Genomic DNA, 15,631 nt, shown 5'->3' with positions numbered 1-15,631 from the left:
ATAGCTCTGGGCCCAAGGTGAGGCAGACCATCATGGGGAAAGGGTGTGGTGGAGAGAAGCTGCTTCCCTCAAGGCAGCCAAGAAGCAGAGAGAAAAGGAAGGGTCCACAGGGAAGAGGCACCCTTTCAGGGCATGCCCCCAGTGACCCAGCAGCTCCAGTCACATCCTACCTGTCTACAGTGACCACCTAGTCTGTCCAAACTAGGATGGACTGATTAGGTTACAGTTCTTGTATCCCGACCTTTCACCTCTGAATAATCCTACATTAACAAGAGCTTTTGGGGGAATACCTCACATCCACCATAACATCAGGGAAACAGTCTAGAAGCCATCTCCTTTTTTCAGGTGATTAAAATCAGTTTCTCCTATAACCAGACCTCTCATCTTGGATACCACACTTTTATACCCAGAGGTGCAGTAAGACCTCGATCCTGTGCTGTTGGTGCCAGAAATTTTTATCTCAAATCTAAGTATGCAAAAGCAACCATACAAATCCAACACAGGATATTTCAGAAGGGTGACTGAACTTGTTGAAATAGCCAATTTTATAAAGAAAAAAGTTAAGGGGTCTGTTCCCAATTAAAAGCAACTAAAAAGATGTTAAACTAAATAACAACTCTGTGTGCACAAACAGAACATGGCAAAATGCTCTAAGCTGCTCACCCTGTTGAAGGTATACAGACATTATTTTACAATTCACCTTTTATTTAGATTTGAAAATCCTCACCCTTGGTTTGGAGAGGAAAAGCTGAACATCTAGGAGCTAAACATACAACCATAAGTGTAGGGAAAAGAACCACAGATTAAGCCCAAAGGGGTGCAAGTGGAAAAATAAGACAAGAGCAAAAATTAACAAAATAGAGAAAAGCTACCAGTGAATGAGAATGAAGGCTAAAAGTTAGTGCCTTGAAGAGACTAATACTGAACTTCTGCCAAGAGTGACAGGGACAACAGAGAAAGCGCAAATGATACTTGATGTGAAAAGGAAATAACTTTGTATAAATCAAATTAAAAACATAAGGCAAGTCTACAAATAACTTTGTGCCAGTGGATTTGAAGCCAGAGTTAAAACAAGAAAATATGAAAGTATTTTTCTTTGAAAATATAACTGACTCAAGAACAGGAAACCTTACTAATCTATCACCCTAAAAGTTAAGTTCAGGGCTGGGGGGTAGCTCAGTGGAAAGGCACCTGCCTGGCACGTGCAAGGCCCTGGGTTCCATTCCAGTACCACGAAAACAGAAATCTAGGTCAAAACCTAATCACAGCCTTAAGAAATGCCAAGTTGGTTTTACAAAGTTTAACCAAAAAATTTTAGAAATGCACAATTCCAATCTTTCTTTGGTGGTAATAGGGACTGAAACCAGAGCTTGTACATGCTAGGCAAATGCACTGTACCTGAGCTACATCTCCAGTCTTTTTAATATTATTTAACCTAATTTGCTTTGGTGCTGGGGATTGACCCAGGGGTGCTTTACTACTGAGCCACAATCACAGCCCTTTTTGTTTTTTGAGACATCATCTTGTTAAGTTGCTGGGGCAGGCCTCCCAAACTGGTAGGGTTACAGGCATGGACCACCACACCCTGCTCTCCAACTCCTTCCATGAGGTTGATATGAACTGGATGTTAAAAAGCAATCAAGGGCCATACACATCATGAAAAGCTTAAACTATTTCCCTTAGAAGTATTACATTTCCCCCAAGTATCAGGAAGTTGAATTCAGTAATATAGAACAGACAAAAAAAAATCATGACTATTTTTGCCAAGAAAGCAATGTTTTTTGTCTTGTTTTTTTGAGATGGGGGTCTCACTATGTTGCTCAGGTTGACTTGAACTGGTAACTCAAGCTTCCTCTCCAACAGCTGGAACTACAAGTGTGTGCCACTGCACCTGCTTATAAGAATGCTCTAACATGAGAAATGTCAAGAAATTTCACCACATTTACAGATTAAAGAAAAGCCCCATGTGGTATGCTCTGGCTGCTATTATACTCCTTGGTGCTTCTTCACAGGTAGCTGGGTGACAAAGCAGGAACATAAGCTTCCTACGTAAGGGAGACCACCAGGAGTGACCTGGTTGTAAAAGTTGTTCCTGACGTGATAAGAGGTACAGGGATCAGAGGCCCCAGAGTGTCAAGTACCATGCCAGGAAGGGCCAGGACCATGAGGCCACAATGCAGGGACTGGTCAAAGCTTCAGGGGGAAGGGGCTCTTAGGTCACTCAATGCATTCTGGGAGATCTAGTCAAACATGGTTGGATCCCACCACAAAGTTGGGAGAACAGAGGTGGAATTCAGCTTCAGAGAATGACAGAGAAAGCAGCACCCAGAATTCAAGGAGGTTCCCTCCATCAGGATTTTGTAGCTACAGTCTACAGGAATGAAATGTCTGATAAAATAAAATGGAGAAGTAGATAGTAAAAGAGTTTAGGGGGTGCTGGGAATGTAGCTCAGAGGTCAAGTGCTAGCCTAGAGTACACAAGAGGCTATTAGGTAGATCAGGAATCACCGAGCAAGCTGGAGAAAAAGTAAGATCAAGTGTATAGATATAACAGCAAAAATCTCACACAGACACAGCCTGTAAAGTGGGGAACAGTGGAGTAATTAAGAGGGAAAGGCACAGCCTCAAATACGTTAGAAAACTGAAACGCACTACCTATATAACCTGAGAAGCTAGAAACAAGCAGAGAAACTCAAAGAAACAGAAGGAAAAGGCCAACAAAAAACATACCTCTTGCAAAGCCAAAGAAAAACAACACAAAGAATCTGAAACAGTTGTTGGTTCTGCCTGCCTGAACCCCCCCCCCCCAGTCTTTTTTGGTAACCGTACTTCTCTATTCTGTGGGAAACACACCATACAGGTCAGGTGTGTTTCATTCTTCTCTCCCTGGTCCTGGCCACAGCAAGTGACTATAGCAATGTCAATCTGTCTTCTCTGATTCCCAAGGATCATCAAGCAAGGGCCTCTGTCTACAAGAGCTGTGTATAAACTCGAGCTTCCTACAGAAAACATCTGCAGGAGGCAAAGGAAATTCATCAAGCAGGAGCCAGAGACAACTGAGATGGCCCTGAGAAATACTGGCCTCAGAGAGATCTGCCTCAAGCACCACTCCTCAGACATCAGACCAACAGCCCTCACTAGCTTCTGCTAATGAATGTGATTTTGTCATTTAGGTAAGAGGTCCTAAATAATACAAATATTATGCATATTTTTCCCCAAAGCTAAATATTAATGAAATGTGCTATCTTAACATGACATAAATAACCAAAACTGACTCAGGATAGAAAAACTTCAGTGGGAAGAATGCAACAGAATATACTAAAAGGCAAAGGTCTGCCCCTAAAATTAAGGAATCAAGCCTGATTTGACACTCTGAACACACCTCATAAATAAGTCCTACCAAACTCTGAGGAAACAAATTCCTGTTCCATAAATTACTTAAGCCTAAAGATGATGTAGTGTCTCCAAACTCATTCTACAAAGTTAGCATAATGCTGAAAGCAAAATTCAAGAAAGAGCTCTTTTTTTTTTTTTTAAGTGAAATTAAGCCATTGGTTGTGGCTCAGTGGTAAAGCACTTGCCTAGCACCTGTGAGGCACTAGGTTCAATACTCAGCACCACATAAAAAAATAAATAAAGATAGCATATTCATCTACAAATATAAAAAACAAAAAGAAGAAATTAAGCCAGGTGTGGTGGTATATGTCTGTAATCCTAGCAAGAGGTTGAGGCAGGAGGACTGCAAGTTCAAGGCCAACCTCAGGACCTGAGCAAGGATCTAAGCAACTCAGTGAGACCCTGTCTCAAAAGAAAAAATAAAAAGGCCTGGGGATGTGGCTCAGTGATAAAGCACCCTTGCTCAATTCCCAGTACCCATCCCCCCTCCCAAAAAAATGCAATTGGCCCAGGAACACAAAAATCTTAAATAAGTAAATAAATAAATAACATACTGAATACTGCAAAACTAAGCAGATTTTGTAACTGGGCATAGTGGCATACACTTGTCTCAGTCCCAACTGTTCAGGAGGCTGAGGCCAACCTCAGCAACTCAGTGAGGCCTTGTTTCAAATAAAAGGGGCTCTCAGGATACAGCTCAGTGGTGGGGTGAACCTGAGTTCAATTCCCAGCACTGAACAATCCAAACCAAAAAATAAAAATAAGCAGGGTTGCTGGGCACGGGTGCACAGCTGTAACCCTAGCAGCTCAGGAGGCAGGAGGACTGGGTTCAAAGCCAGCCTCTATAACTTAGGCCCTAATCAACTCAGCAAGACCCCATCTCTAAATAAAACATAAAAAAGAGCTGGGGATGTGGCTCAGTGATTAAGGACCTCTGGGTTCAATACCTGGTATCAACATTAGGAAACCTATTAAGCGAGTTAGTACATTAACAAAATAATTTGATTATCTCGATATCAAAATTCATCACTGTTGGATAAAGTGGGGGAAAAACTTGTCAGTAAACAGAACAGAAGGAAGCCTTCAGTCTAATGAAGGTAATCAACCAGATGCCTGAAGCAAGGGTCCCATCTCATTATGAAACATGAGCACCATTCCCACTAAGAAACAATTAAAGGTGCCATTAGACACCTTGGAGGCCCTGGTGTCTGTGACTCACAAGGAAAGGAAACAAAGATAAAGGATGAGGTAGAGGGTTAAAAAAAAAGCTATTAGCAGTATGACTTGACTACCTAGAAAGCCAACAGAACCAACTGAAGAACTACTAGAACTAATGAGATCAATTAGATTCATGAAGTGAGGAACAAAGCTTTCCTATATGCGATAGTCAGAAATGTCATTTCAAAAGATTCCATTCATAACAAGTAACCAAGAATTTAACAGAATTTCTAAGACTAAATAAAATTAGAAACGTAAAAGGCCCATATGAGAACACCCACACCTTACAAAAGAACACATACACCTCAGTCCTGGATAGGAAGATTCAAAACTGCTAAGATAACTGCTTCTTCCTAAATCAGACTACATGAAACTATGCCAATGAAAATCCCAACCAGAATTTTACATGAAAAATTAGCAAGCTCATTCTGAAGTTCTATGTAAGAGAAAATGCAAAATGGCCAAGGAAGGGTCCCAAGCACATGGCAACACATGACACAAACACATGGATTCACAGATCAGGCGTCTCAAAGACAGATCCATATACACGCAGGAGACGTGGGTCTGTTTCCCAGGCGAGCCTCAAACTCACAATCCTTTTGCTTCAGCTTCAGCTTCCTGAGTGGATGGGATTATAAACACGTGCACTGCACCCAGTTTGCAGAAATTTTTTTAAAAAGTACTTCCAATGAGGAATCAATGATTCAATAAATTTTATAGGGACAAGTTAATCTTCTAGGGAAAAAAGGTAACTCTCTACAGCCTATAAAACACAAACTTCAGATGAATTTCTGTATTTGTGTACACAAATATAGCTTTAACTCATCTGGTTTTTGTATACACATGTAGATACATTTTATACATGTAAACACATGTGTATTTAAAGCCACACTAAACAGAAAGTGTGTAAGAAGCAGATAAATGAGGTGGAAGCTGGAGAGAATGTTGGGATCAGTATGGGTTCTCCTGGTTGCTTCAGAAATGAGATATTCTATAGCATGTGTTGCTAACACCTCCAGTCATGAGCAAAAAACCTTCCAAAAACAAAACAACAGAGTCCTTAAGGACCACTCCAGAGGACAAGGTCCACTGGCTTACAAGAGGAGGTAAAACAGGAGCACACTCGCAAAGCTGGCAAAGGCCACTGCTTCTCCATGAAGCATGAACCCATAACTAGTAGGGGAGGGGGTACTGAAGTTTTGAAAGAAACCCCAGAGTAGGGCTGGGGATATAGCTCAGTTGGTAGAGTGCTTGCCTAGCATGAAAAAGGCCCTGAGTTCAATCCCCAGCACCACCACCAAAAAAAAAAAAAAAAGGAACCCCAGAATAGACCTGCTGGGCAGTGCTGTGTCCAGTGAAGCTTGGAATGATGAATTTAAAGCATAACCAGTGAGCCAGGTTGGCTGCTTTCTGGCCCAAGTGCCTGCAGTTCAAGCAGAGGTGAATGATGGCAGGAATATTAGGTTTGGAGAACAAGAATAAAAAACTTTCATAGAGATAGTTGAGAAAGTAAGACAGGTAAATGTACAGGTATCTAAATTCTGAAAGAACTGCAATATTTAGTAATGTCAGAGGTTCAGGGAGTAAGTAGGGGGATAGGAAGCAAGCCAGAATAGAAGACTAGGACATTCATGAACCAGGGGCTCCATTGTGGGATATAAAAAATGACTCAACAGTGAAGACTGAGTCAGGATGTGGACTCTTTTATATAAGTATATTTTAGTTGCAGGCAGACACAATACCTTTATTTTACTTTTATGTGGTGTGGAGGATGGAACCCAGGGACTCATGCATGCTACGTGAGCACTTCACCACTGAGCCACAACTCCAGCCCCAGGATGTGAGCTCTTTGATGCCTAAGTCAATGCCAATCATAAGGAGGAAAGGAGAGCCAGAGACAAAAGAACCTAAGAAGTGGGATGACATGGTTTCCAAGAGGGTCAATGTCTACTAGGGAGACTGAGGCAAGAAGACAGCTCAAGTCCAGGAGATCCAAGGTCAGTCTAGGCAACACAGCAATGCCCATCTCACAAAAAAAAAAAAAAAAAAAAAAAAAAAAAAAAAAAAAAAAAAAAAAAAAAAAAGAAAAGAAAAGAAAAAAGGAAAAGAGGGTTATGGGGAAGTCAGAAGGAAGCCAGCAACCCTACTTTTTGGTGCTGATGCACAAAGGGTGAGGGTGAGGGTGAGAACACAGCCTCCATTTAAAAAGTTATACGACAGTCTGGGACACCCTGGTGTATTCTCACATTCCTGTAATTCTAGTTACTCAGGGAGCCTGAAGCAAAGGGATTGAAAATTTAAGGACAACCCCAGCAATTTAGCAAGACCCTGCTTTTAAAATAGAATTATACAGGGCTGGGATATAGCTTAGTAACAGAGTACCTGCCTAGCATACACAAGGCCCTGGGTTCCATCCCTAATACTGGGGTAGAGGTGTCAGGAGATGGTAAAAGCAGAGGTTTGCTGCCACAAAGCAGATGTTCTGGAGGTGACGAAAAGTTAAGGGTACAAGAAAGATGGTCTAACTGGGGATGCACAGCAGATGAGCAGTCCAGTGGTAAGGAATAACTAGAAAGGCTGGGGAAGAAGCTGACAAGGCACCATGGGATTCATCCAGAGCATCTACAGAGGCAGGCGGGTGGGCACTAGGTCCTTCACTGCAACCTTGAATGCTTATATCGGTGTTAACTGCGAGCAGGCTAGCAAGTGGGACTGTTCCTAATTGTTAAAAACATGCAAGGAGGCACAGTACAGGGCCTGGCACTTTCTAAATGCCCAATAAGCGTGTATGACTGAATCACCCGGGAAAGACTCAGTCAGCTCCCATGTCCTCCCCAGTTCTGGCCACTAACCACTGGCCTCCACCAAAAAGCAGGTTTGTACTTTACCATAAGTCTCCCTCCCCACAGAGAGTCACTCAGACACCAGTACAAGTCACCACCCACCAGGGGTTTAATTTTCCTAGGACAAAAGATCAGTTCAAGAGTGTCCTGCCTTGTCCCCATCCAGGGGTAAAGATCTGCAGGGCACCCTGGGAATGCCCAAGCCCAGAGAAGCCTGGGAGTAGTCCCTGAGCAAGTAGAAAAGTGGGTCCCAGAGTCTCAGGCCACCTCTTCCTCTTCACTCTCCTCCTCACTCTCATGATACTGTCTGCGATTGGTGTTAACAAAGAGGTCAGAATCATCTTCAGAGGCAGACTCTTCTCCTGACGACTGTGGCTCAGCTGGGAGTTCTGGCTGAGTCTGTCTGCATGGAGGAAGCAGAGTCAGTCCAACACCTTCTGGGAAAATCAAATCTGTAACCAAGGAGTCCCCCAAAAGGACCATTTGGCCAAGCAGTCACACGCGTAGGTGTTTGAAAAGGGAGCAGTCCCCATCCCCCACTCCCCCCCCCCAAAAAAAAGAAAAAGAGAGAAAAAGTTACTTAAAAACCACAAGGAGGGACAGAGTCAGAAGAGTCAGAGCCAACAGTGGGAAAACTTGGCCAAGAAGACAAACACTGTCCCCCACCCCCAAAATTTGTATGGCCATTGGCTTCAGTTAGGAATGAAAACAATTCTACTAATACTTACTAGGCCCACATTCCATACCAGGTACTATACTAAGCAACTTTACTTCTCACAAAGCTCCTACTTTATAGTCTTAAGTGCCTATAGTCACTTAGCTGTAAGTGGTAAAGACAGGCGTTTAACCCAGGGCATCTAGCATTCAAGCCATATTCACAACCACATGTTCTGTCACATGTTTAGGAATGCTCACCAGGTACCTTACAGAGGGAGAAAGGGAGGCTCCACTTTCTCCTGACACACGGGTGAGAACCCCTATTTTCTCTTCCTACTCTAAGGCGTGCTCCTCACCTGTTCCTGTTGTGTTTCTCAGCCACTTCAGAGAAGGCCTCAGGCCTGTGCCAAGAGAAGAGCCAGGTCAGAGAGGAGAGAGAAACCTCTCAGCAAAAGAGCTGTTTCCAGCTATCCCTGCCAGGGATGCCATGTTCTTCCCACTCCCAAGTCCCTAGCTAGGAAGTCAGTGCCCCCCAGAAACCACAAAGTCAAGGGGCACCCTACCAAAGGCCCTCCTTCTGCAGAGAGCGCACATGGTCCTTGCAGAGAACAAAGGAGATCTCAGCCTTCACCTTTTCTCCCTCTTCAATGGGGTCAACAATGAGAAAGTCCCCTATAGGTGAGAAAAGGCAAAATAGTCATGCCTGCAATGGGGAGCCAGGGTCACAAGAAATGGTTTTGTCTCCCAGAAGGCTGCCTTTCTCACCTCTCTTAATCCAGATGTTCTTGCGGTACTTGGATGGCATGCTCACCAGGAAGCGCTGCCCTTGGGCCGTCTCCACCTCATGCAGATTGTTCCCTGGGGTCCTGAGTACCTGGTCCAAGAAAGACCAAGAGACAGTCAGCTTCATCAATCACAAACACCCTCTGAGTTGCACTGCACTGAACCGCAGGGGTCCTATGGAGCAGAGAGGTTGGGAGCAGAGCATCCTGTGCCCAATGCCACTCACCCTCACGATCTGTTGCTGGTCAGAGGGCACCATGTGCTCCCCCAGCACCTCCTTCACCACATGCTTCCTCTTGGTGGCCTGAGACATGCTGGGTCCTGTCCCAGGGTGGTTAGAAACCAGAACACCGTCAGCTCCTCTTCCTGAGTTCTTTTGATGACAGTTTCAGAAGCCAGACTGTATGAAGATGGGAGGGGCCTTTTACTGGAGAGTGACAGTGTCCTGGTTAAGTATTCAAGGTCTCACTGCCTGAATTCAAATCCTGACTTGGCTATTCCCTGTTTATCATTTTAAAAAATTTTTATTTATTTATTTTTGATACTGGGGATTGAATCTAAGCGTGCTTTACCAGTGAGTTACATCCCCACCTCTTTTTCTTTTTTTTTTGAGATGGGTCTGGCTAAGTTGCTCAGGGCCTTGCTAAGTTGCAGACGCTGGCCTCCAATTTGGGATCATTTTGTCTCAGACTTTGAAGCTGCTGGGATTACAGGCCTGCTGCAGCAAGGGGTGCCAACTTTTCATTAACAAACAAACAAAACTGTTCGACTTCTCTATGACCCAGAGAAAACAATAGCTAACACAACACTGCTATAAAATGAAATAATGAAAATGCTCTCAGCATCGTGTATCTTACACAAGATGACTTCTGTTATCAGAAGTACAGTTGTGGTCAGAACTATACACGTTTCAGAGAATTTGAGATAAATTGTACCTTCCTCGACATGATTTACTACCACGACGGTCCAAGCCAGAAGGAAGTGAAAGGTCGAGGTGAGCAAGCTTTGTCTGCGGCAGTTGCTCCATTTGGGTACTCAGAAGACGAGAGCTTATACCGCCCAAAACTGATGGTTTCCAAAGGAAACTCCGACGTGCCTCTAGTTGCCATCTCCTGTCCTCCGCTCCCTTCACCCGGAGGAAAGACCCACACTTACTCGGTGGCCCTCGGTCCTACGAACTCTTCACAAGCAACCCTGTTTTCCGGCTGGACGCTGAGAGCGGCTCACTGACGACTCGAAATTTCAAAGCCGCGCCGACGAAAGCACAGAAATGGGACTGGCCGGTGATCACCCAGGAACAGCAGTTCTGGACTCCAGATCGCTGGCGTCCCCAATTTCCGCCAGTCCAACTCCAGGGAGGACACTCGTCCGAATAGGACCCTGCCGTGTACTTCCGGCGCGCTCTCAGAAACCTTCCGGCCGCCCTTCCCCTGCTTTGTCCGTTCCTTTAACTTGTCCTACCGCGAGATCTGTCAGACCTAAGTCCTTGAGTTCTAAGTACCGGGCAATGGAGAAAGGAAGTATCCTGTTCGGAAACTTCTCTCCTTCAGACTGGAAGAGCAGCCCCGAAAGCAAGACCACAGAGGGCAGCGTGCTTTACAGGAGGACCAAAAAGGAGCGGCTAGTGTGGACATGATTAGACCTGGGGCGCCCCAACTCTATGGTTCCTCAGCGGCTAGAAGTGCCCAATTGTTTTTTTTTTTTAAGGCGGGTCTAGAGGCGACCCGGAAGCGGAAGTCGAAGAAAGTTCTAGTGGCTTGAGGTATCGGCGGGAGCGGCCCATTGGAGAGAGCAGCCGTTACAGGAGCCGGAGCTGCCTGTGAGCGCAAACTTCCGAGCGGGTCCCCAGCTGGAGACCGGAGGGAGGGCGGGGAGGAGGGGAGGAAAGGGACCCCGTTGCTGTGGCGAGCCAGGGAATGCATCCTAGGAGAGGGTTCGGCCGCGCCGCGGGGAGGAGCGGCGCGTGTAGCGTGGGAACGGCGGCGCGTGGAGGGGGCGGGGCGGCGCGCGCTGGGGGCGGGGCGAGGCCGGCGGGGCGAGGCGTGAACCCCGCGGGGCCGCTGGGGCGGGGGTCTGCGCTGCGGGCCTGCGCCTTCGCACTGAGTGCCCTGTAGAGGGCAGGTGAGGTAGAGACCCTGCTTTGGTTTTTCACACCACGTGGCTGCCCCGGGCAGGGTCAGTGTCGTCTTCCCGCAGCCAAGGTCACCGAGAGGGTGACAGCTCTAGGGCGGGCCCTGGCTCCCGACTCTGGGTATCTTCCTCCTGCCCTGCGTGCGCCACCTGTTAGAGCAGGAGGGTATTTCTATTGGGACTGTACCGAAACCTAGGTCCCCCAGGGAGTGGAAGATATTCTTTTCCGAATAGTGGGCGGTTATCCCTGACCCTCAGTTTTCTCTGTGAAAGGAGGGGATTCTGATAAGCTACCGTAGTGGCCTGGTTTCGTCTTAATATGAGATTGCTTTCGAACCTTTGGGAGCTCAGGTCCTCAGCCCTAACTTTTTTCTTGGGATTCCCAGATTAAGCTCGATCAAGATGACAACCTCCCAAAAGCATCGAGACTTCGTGGCAGAGCCTATGGGGGAAAAGCCAGTGGGGAGCCTGGCTGGGATTGGTGAAGTCCTGGGCAAGAAGCTGGAGGAAAGGGGATTTGACAAGGTGTGGGTTGGCTACATGTACCAGGGGAGAGCTGGGGGCAAGAGACTGCGATTTCTCAGGGCAAACTGGGAGTGGGGGAAGCGAGGGGGGAGGAGTAGACAGTGGTGGATAATCTGAAGTGACTGGCCACCTGGGAGAGATGAAGTAGGGGCAGAACCTGTCCTGCTTTATGAGCTTGTGTGCTCTGAATGTCACAAAAGTGGCATTGCTCTCCCATCCAAGTACCCAGCAAGGTTAACCCTGCTGAGCTTCAGAGGCCAGAGGGGATGTGGCACAGTCAAGAGTGGTAAGGTGGAAGACAGCGGTCTTGCTCTTATTCCCACAGCACTCAGCAGCATGCCCTTTGTTTTGCCTGTTTTGCAGGCATATGTTGTCCTTGGTCAGTTTCTGGTGCTAAAGAAAGATGAAGACCTCTTCCGGGAATGGCTGAAGGACACATGTGGCGCTAATGCCAAGCAGTCCCGGGACTGCTTTGGGTGCCTTCGAGAATGGTGTGATGCCTTCTTGTGATGTTCTCTGGGGAGCCCTCTATCCCCAGCCCCATTATCAAGTCTCCAGAGTTTGCAGCTGAGTGGGGGCTCCTTGTCCTCTACAAAGGAAAAGATTGCTGTTGTCGTACTCCAGGGTCTTTGGGAGTTCTCTCCCCTCACCATTTCAATCTTTTTGGAATTTTTGCTCTTGCATGCAACTCCCTTTCTCTTTCCCCTGCCAGTTCCATGGAAACCATTAACCAGCTTTTCTGATTGGATTCCTGGCCCCTTCCCTCACCCCCACCTTTACCTCTGGTCTGTTTGATGCCATTTGGCACCTTTTTTTGGCATAACAGTCACTGTCCTTGTAAAGTTTTTTAGATCAATAAAGTCAGTGGCCTTCACGACTGGTGTTGTGTGTTGAAAAGTAAGTGGGCTGAGAATTGCCTCTTCACCAGGGGCTGACTTGTGTGCTGCTCTACTTATCAGTGCAGATCGAAACTGACAGATTGGCTTCCCACTCCTAGAGGGTAGCTCCCCTACCTACATGAGCCTTGGGCAGGTGGCTTGGAGTGTCCCAATCCCTGGATGACGTGGGAAAGAGTGTGGGTTGATCTCTTCCTGGGAGCCAGGTAAGCTGTGGTGTGCCAGATGTCACTCAAGTCAACAGCTAGGCAGCACCTGGTGGAAAAGTCAGTGGGAGTCAGGTACCAGGAAGAGGGTGGACTGGATGTGGGTAAGAGTTCATCTACTGATCATCACATCATTTCTCATGTCCTCAGAAGCATGGGCAGGGCTCTTGCTATCTGCCCAGCTGTCTTAGGGGGAAAGGAGTGTGGGAGTTACACTTGAATTCAGTATATTTAGGTCCTTTTCTCTCTTGTTTTCTTGTCTGGGGATTGAACACAGAACTTTTCATATACTAGGCAAGCACTTTACCACTAAGGTACGTCCCTAATCCATTTTATTTTATTTTTGGGTACCAAGAATTGAACTCAGGCACTTAACCACTGAGGCACATCTCCAAGTTCTTAGATTTTTAGACAGGACCTCACTAAGTTGTCCCGGTTTCAAATGGGCAGTCCTCTGCCTCAGCCTCCTGAGTTGCTTTGTGTGACAACATCACACCCAGCTTGGTCCTGTTCTTTCTTGGGACACTTATGCACCTGTCCTTAAACTGAAACTTTTACAGTTTTTTCCTTTCATGGTAATAAACCATTGTTTTCTTTTCTTTTTTTTTTTTTTTTGGGGGGTGCTGGGGATCGAACCCAGGGCTTTGTGCTTACAAGGCAAGCACTCTACCGACTGAGCTATCTCCCCAGCCCCCATTGTTTTCTTTTTTAGAAGTGAAGAGACTTGGGACTCAGAAGTTAATTTGCCCATAGACTTGTTGCTGGGAAATAGCAAGGCTAATACAAGCTTAACTTGGTCATGTCACTTAGTCACTCTGAGTCTCAGTTTTTCCACTTAGGAAATGAGATTGTTGTAGGGACCAGATGAAATGCTAGCTATATATAACCCATTTGTGCTTGGCATTCATCTCTTCAACAGACCATCATTGAACAGTGACTTACTTGCTGTATAAATAAAATGTCCACCCAATCTTTACTGGCTGAGGAGGCCCAAGTGATGGGCCTTAAAACAAATAGGTAATATGAGTTTTCAGTGATCTCAGGATAGTGAAAAATTAAGAGAAAGTTGACAAAAGTACATTGATATTAGAAATTCCATTTAAAATTGTAGAGTGAAGAGAGTGGAAAGGATATTTGTAAAATTATAAAGAAAGAACCTTACCCAGGGCACATGGAACTGTGGGCAAGAAAAAAGTAGAAACATTAGAAAAACTGGTAAAAGACATAAAAGGCAGCCCCAAGGAAATATACCCTAACATGTGATAAGACTTAATTTCATAGTAATCAGAAAAGCAGATGCCATCAACACCCACCCAATTGGCAAAAATCTTAAAAGCCAGACCATAACAAGTGTTGAGCAAATGGAGCCACAGGAACTCCTGTGTTGGTGGCAATGTGAATTACTGTGAGCACTCTGGGAAACACTTGGACATTATTTTGCAAAAACTGACACACCCTGTAAGCCAGGAATTCCACTCTCAGGACTGCTTCTCAGAAGCTCCTGAACACCTGCCCCAGGACATATGTGAATGTGCATAACTGTCTTGATTACAAGAGCCCCCAACAGGGTACAACTTGTGGCTCTCAGTGTGGGGGATCAATAAGTAAGTCAATAAAGCTGCTCTGTGGTGAAAAACCAACAAATCCCAAAAATGGGAAAAGGGGAAAAAAAAAAAAAGAGATGGAGTCCACTCATGAAGTTGAGTGAATTCTTGCTTAGGGATCCCTACATAGATGGTAAAGCTAGAAAGAAAATCAAGAAACTAGGTATAGTGGGGGCTAGGGAAATAGCTCAGTTGGTAGAGTGCTTGCCTCACATGCACAAGGCCCTGGGTTCAATTCCCAGCACCACAAAAAAAAAAAAAAAAAAAAAAAAGAAACTAGGTATAGTGATGCAGGCCTGGAGTCACAGCTATTTGGAAGACTGACTCTGGAGGATTGCAAGTTCAAGGTCAACCTGGCAACTTTTAGGCCCTGTCACAAAAATATCAAGAGCCATTACTGCACAAAAAAGAAAAAACCAAGGAATGCTTATAGCAAAAGTTAGTAGTAGGTCGGTAGTATAGCTCAGTGGTGGAGAGCCTGCTTAGCTTGTGTAAGACCCTGGGTTCCATCCCCAGCACGGGTGGGGGGGTTGGAGGGGAGTCAATACAAAGAAAAATCAGTGGGGGGGGGTTTGATAGGGGAAGGGCTTGGTAGTGGGAGTGGCACTTCCGTCTCAACCTGTGAGGTGGTATTGTAGACGTTGGCTATTAAATTGAGCAGGGGTCAGGTGTAACTCAGTGGTAGCGTTTGCCTAGTGTGTGTGAGACCTGGGCTTGATCCCAGCACTGCGCTGCAAAAAAATTATTTTACTTGAACATGTGTGTTCTTTGGTGCCCTTAATGTGTATCAGCTACATTTCAGAATAACAGAATAAAAGGAAAAGCAAAACTAAAAACCGGAGGATAGAACAATGATCCCGTAAGTGGCACACTATTGTCTATAGGAATGAGGGTCCAGTCGAGGCTGCATCTGGGCAGGATGAATAGCCCACTGTGGAAGAGGTACCAGGTGGCTGCAGTCAACAACAGTACAGGCAGAAGCACATCCTCAAGGCACAGAGTAAAGTGCAGCAGGCCAGGCCAGAGAGGTTGCTACCCAGGTGCCAGGTGAAGGGGGTGGCAAAAGCACAAAAGTACTTTTTTTTTTTTCTTTAAACAGGGATTGGACACAGAGGTGCTTAATCACTAAGCCACATTCCCCAGCCCATTTTTGTATTTTATTTAGAGACAGCAGCACTGAGTTGCTTAGGGCCTCACTAAGTTGCTGAAGCAGGTCTTGGAACTCATAGTCCTCCTGCCTCCACCTCCTGAGCCACTGGGATTACAGGTGTGCACCATTGCACCCAGCCAAGTTGACATTTTTATACAATGTTTTAAAAATGGATGAATGCCAAAATCCATAACAGACAAAATAACTGGATTTCAAAGAGAGG

General features: G+C 45.7%; 2 protein-coding genes across 3 annotated transcripts; one reads left to right on the top strand and one right to left on the bottom strand.

Annotated features, from left to right (window-relative positions):
* Positions 1–7,542: 7,542 nt before the first annotated feature.
* Positions 7,543–10,532, bottom strand: Eif1ad (eukaryotic translation initiation factor 1A domain containing). Of its 2 annotated transcripts, none has more exons than XM_047519079.1 (6): positions 10,053–10,532; positions 9,124–9,297; positions 8,880–8,988; positions 8,678–8,786; positions 8,471–8,515; positions 7,543–7,860 (listed from the first exon to the last, which is right to left on the bottom strand). In XM_047519079.1, the coding sequence occupies exons 2-6, from the start codon at positions 9,208–9,210 to the stop codon at positions 7,716–7,718; spliced, it is 495 nt and encodes a 164-aa protein (XP_047375035.1). In that variant the 5' UTR covers positions 9,211–9,297; positions 10,053–10,532; the 3' UTR covers positions 7,543–7,715. The 2 variants fall into 2 exon arrangements, with proteins under 2 accessions (XP_047375035.1, XP_047375036.1); XM_047519080.1 differs by lacking the exon at positions 10,053–10,532 and adding an exon at positions 9,833–10,006.
* A 28-nt stretch (positions 10,533–10,560) lies between these two features.
* On the top strand, positions 10,561–12,217 carry Banf1 (BAF nuclear assembly factor 1). The gene is made up of 3 exons (XM_047519083.1): positions 10,561–10,716; positions 11,414–11,552; positions 11,916–12,217. The coding sequence occupies exons 2-3, from the start codon at positions 11,430–11,432 to the stop codon at positions 12,060–12,062; spliced, it is 270 nt and encodes an 89-aa protein (XP_047375039.1). The 5' UTR covers positions 10,561–10,716; positions 11,414–11,429; the 3' UTR covers positions 12,063–12,217.
* The last annotated feature ends 3,414 nt before the right edge of the window (positions 12,218–15,631 follow it).

This window comes from Sciurus carolinensis, chromosome 11 (assembly GCF_902686445.1).
Source record: "Sciurus carolinensis chromosome 11, mSciCar1.2, whole genome shotgun sequence".
Lineage (NCBI taxonomy): Eukaryota > Metazoa > Chordata > Mammalia > Rodentia > Sciuridae > Sciurus > Sciurus carolinensis.
Note: the sequence above shows the minus strand (reverse complement) of the source record. Positions and strands in the feature narration are given on the sequence as shown.

Excerpts from the sequence above, each read along its gene's own strand:
- Eif1ad (XM_047519079.1), bottom strand. The coding sequence starts at position 9,210 with ATGTCTCAGGCCACCAAGAGGAAGCATGTGGTGAAGGAGGTGCTGGGG. Across the intron at positions 8,989-9,123 it reads ACCAGCAACAGATCGTGAGG|GTACTCAGGACCCCAGGGAA; the intron begins GTGAGTGGCATT and ends TTCTTGGACCAG. Across the intron at positions 8,516-8,677 it reads CTGCAGAAGGAGGGCCTTTG|GCCTGAGGCCTTCTCTGAAG; the intron begins GTAGGGTGCCCC and ends CTCTTGGCACAG.
- Banf1 (XM_047519083.1), top strand. The coding sequence starts at position 11,430 with ATGACAACCTCCCAAAAGCATCGAGACTTCGTGGCAGAGCCTATGGGG. Across the intron at positions 11,553-11,915 it reads AGGAAAGGGGATTTGACAAG|GCATATGTTGTCCTTGGTCA; the intron begins GTGTGGGTTGGC and ends CCTGTTTTGCAG.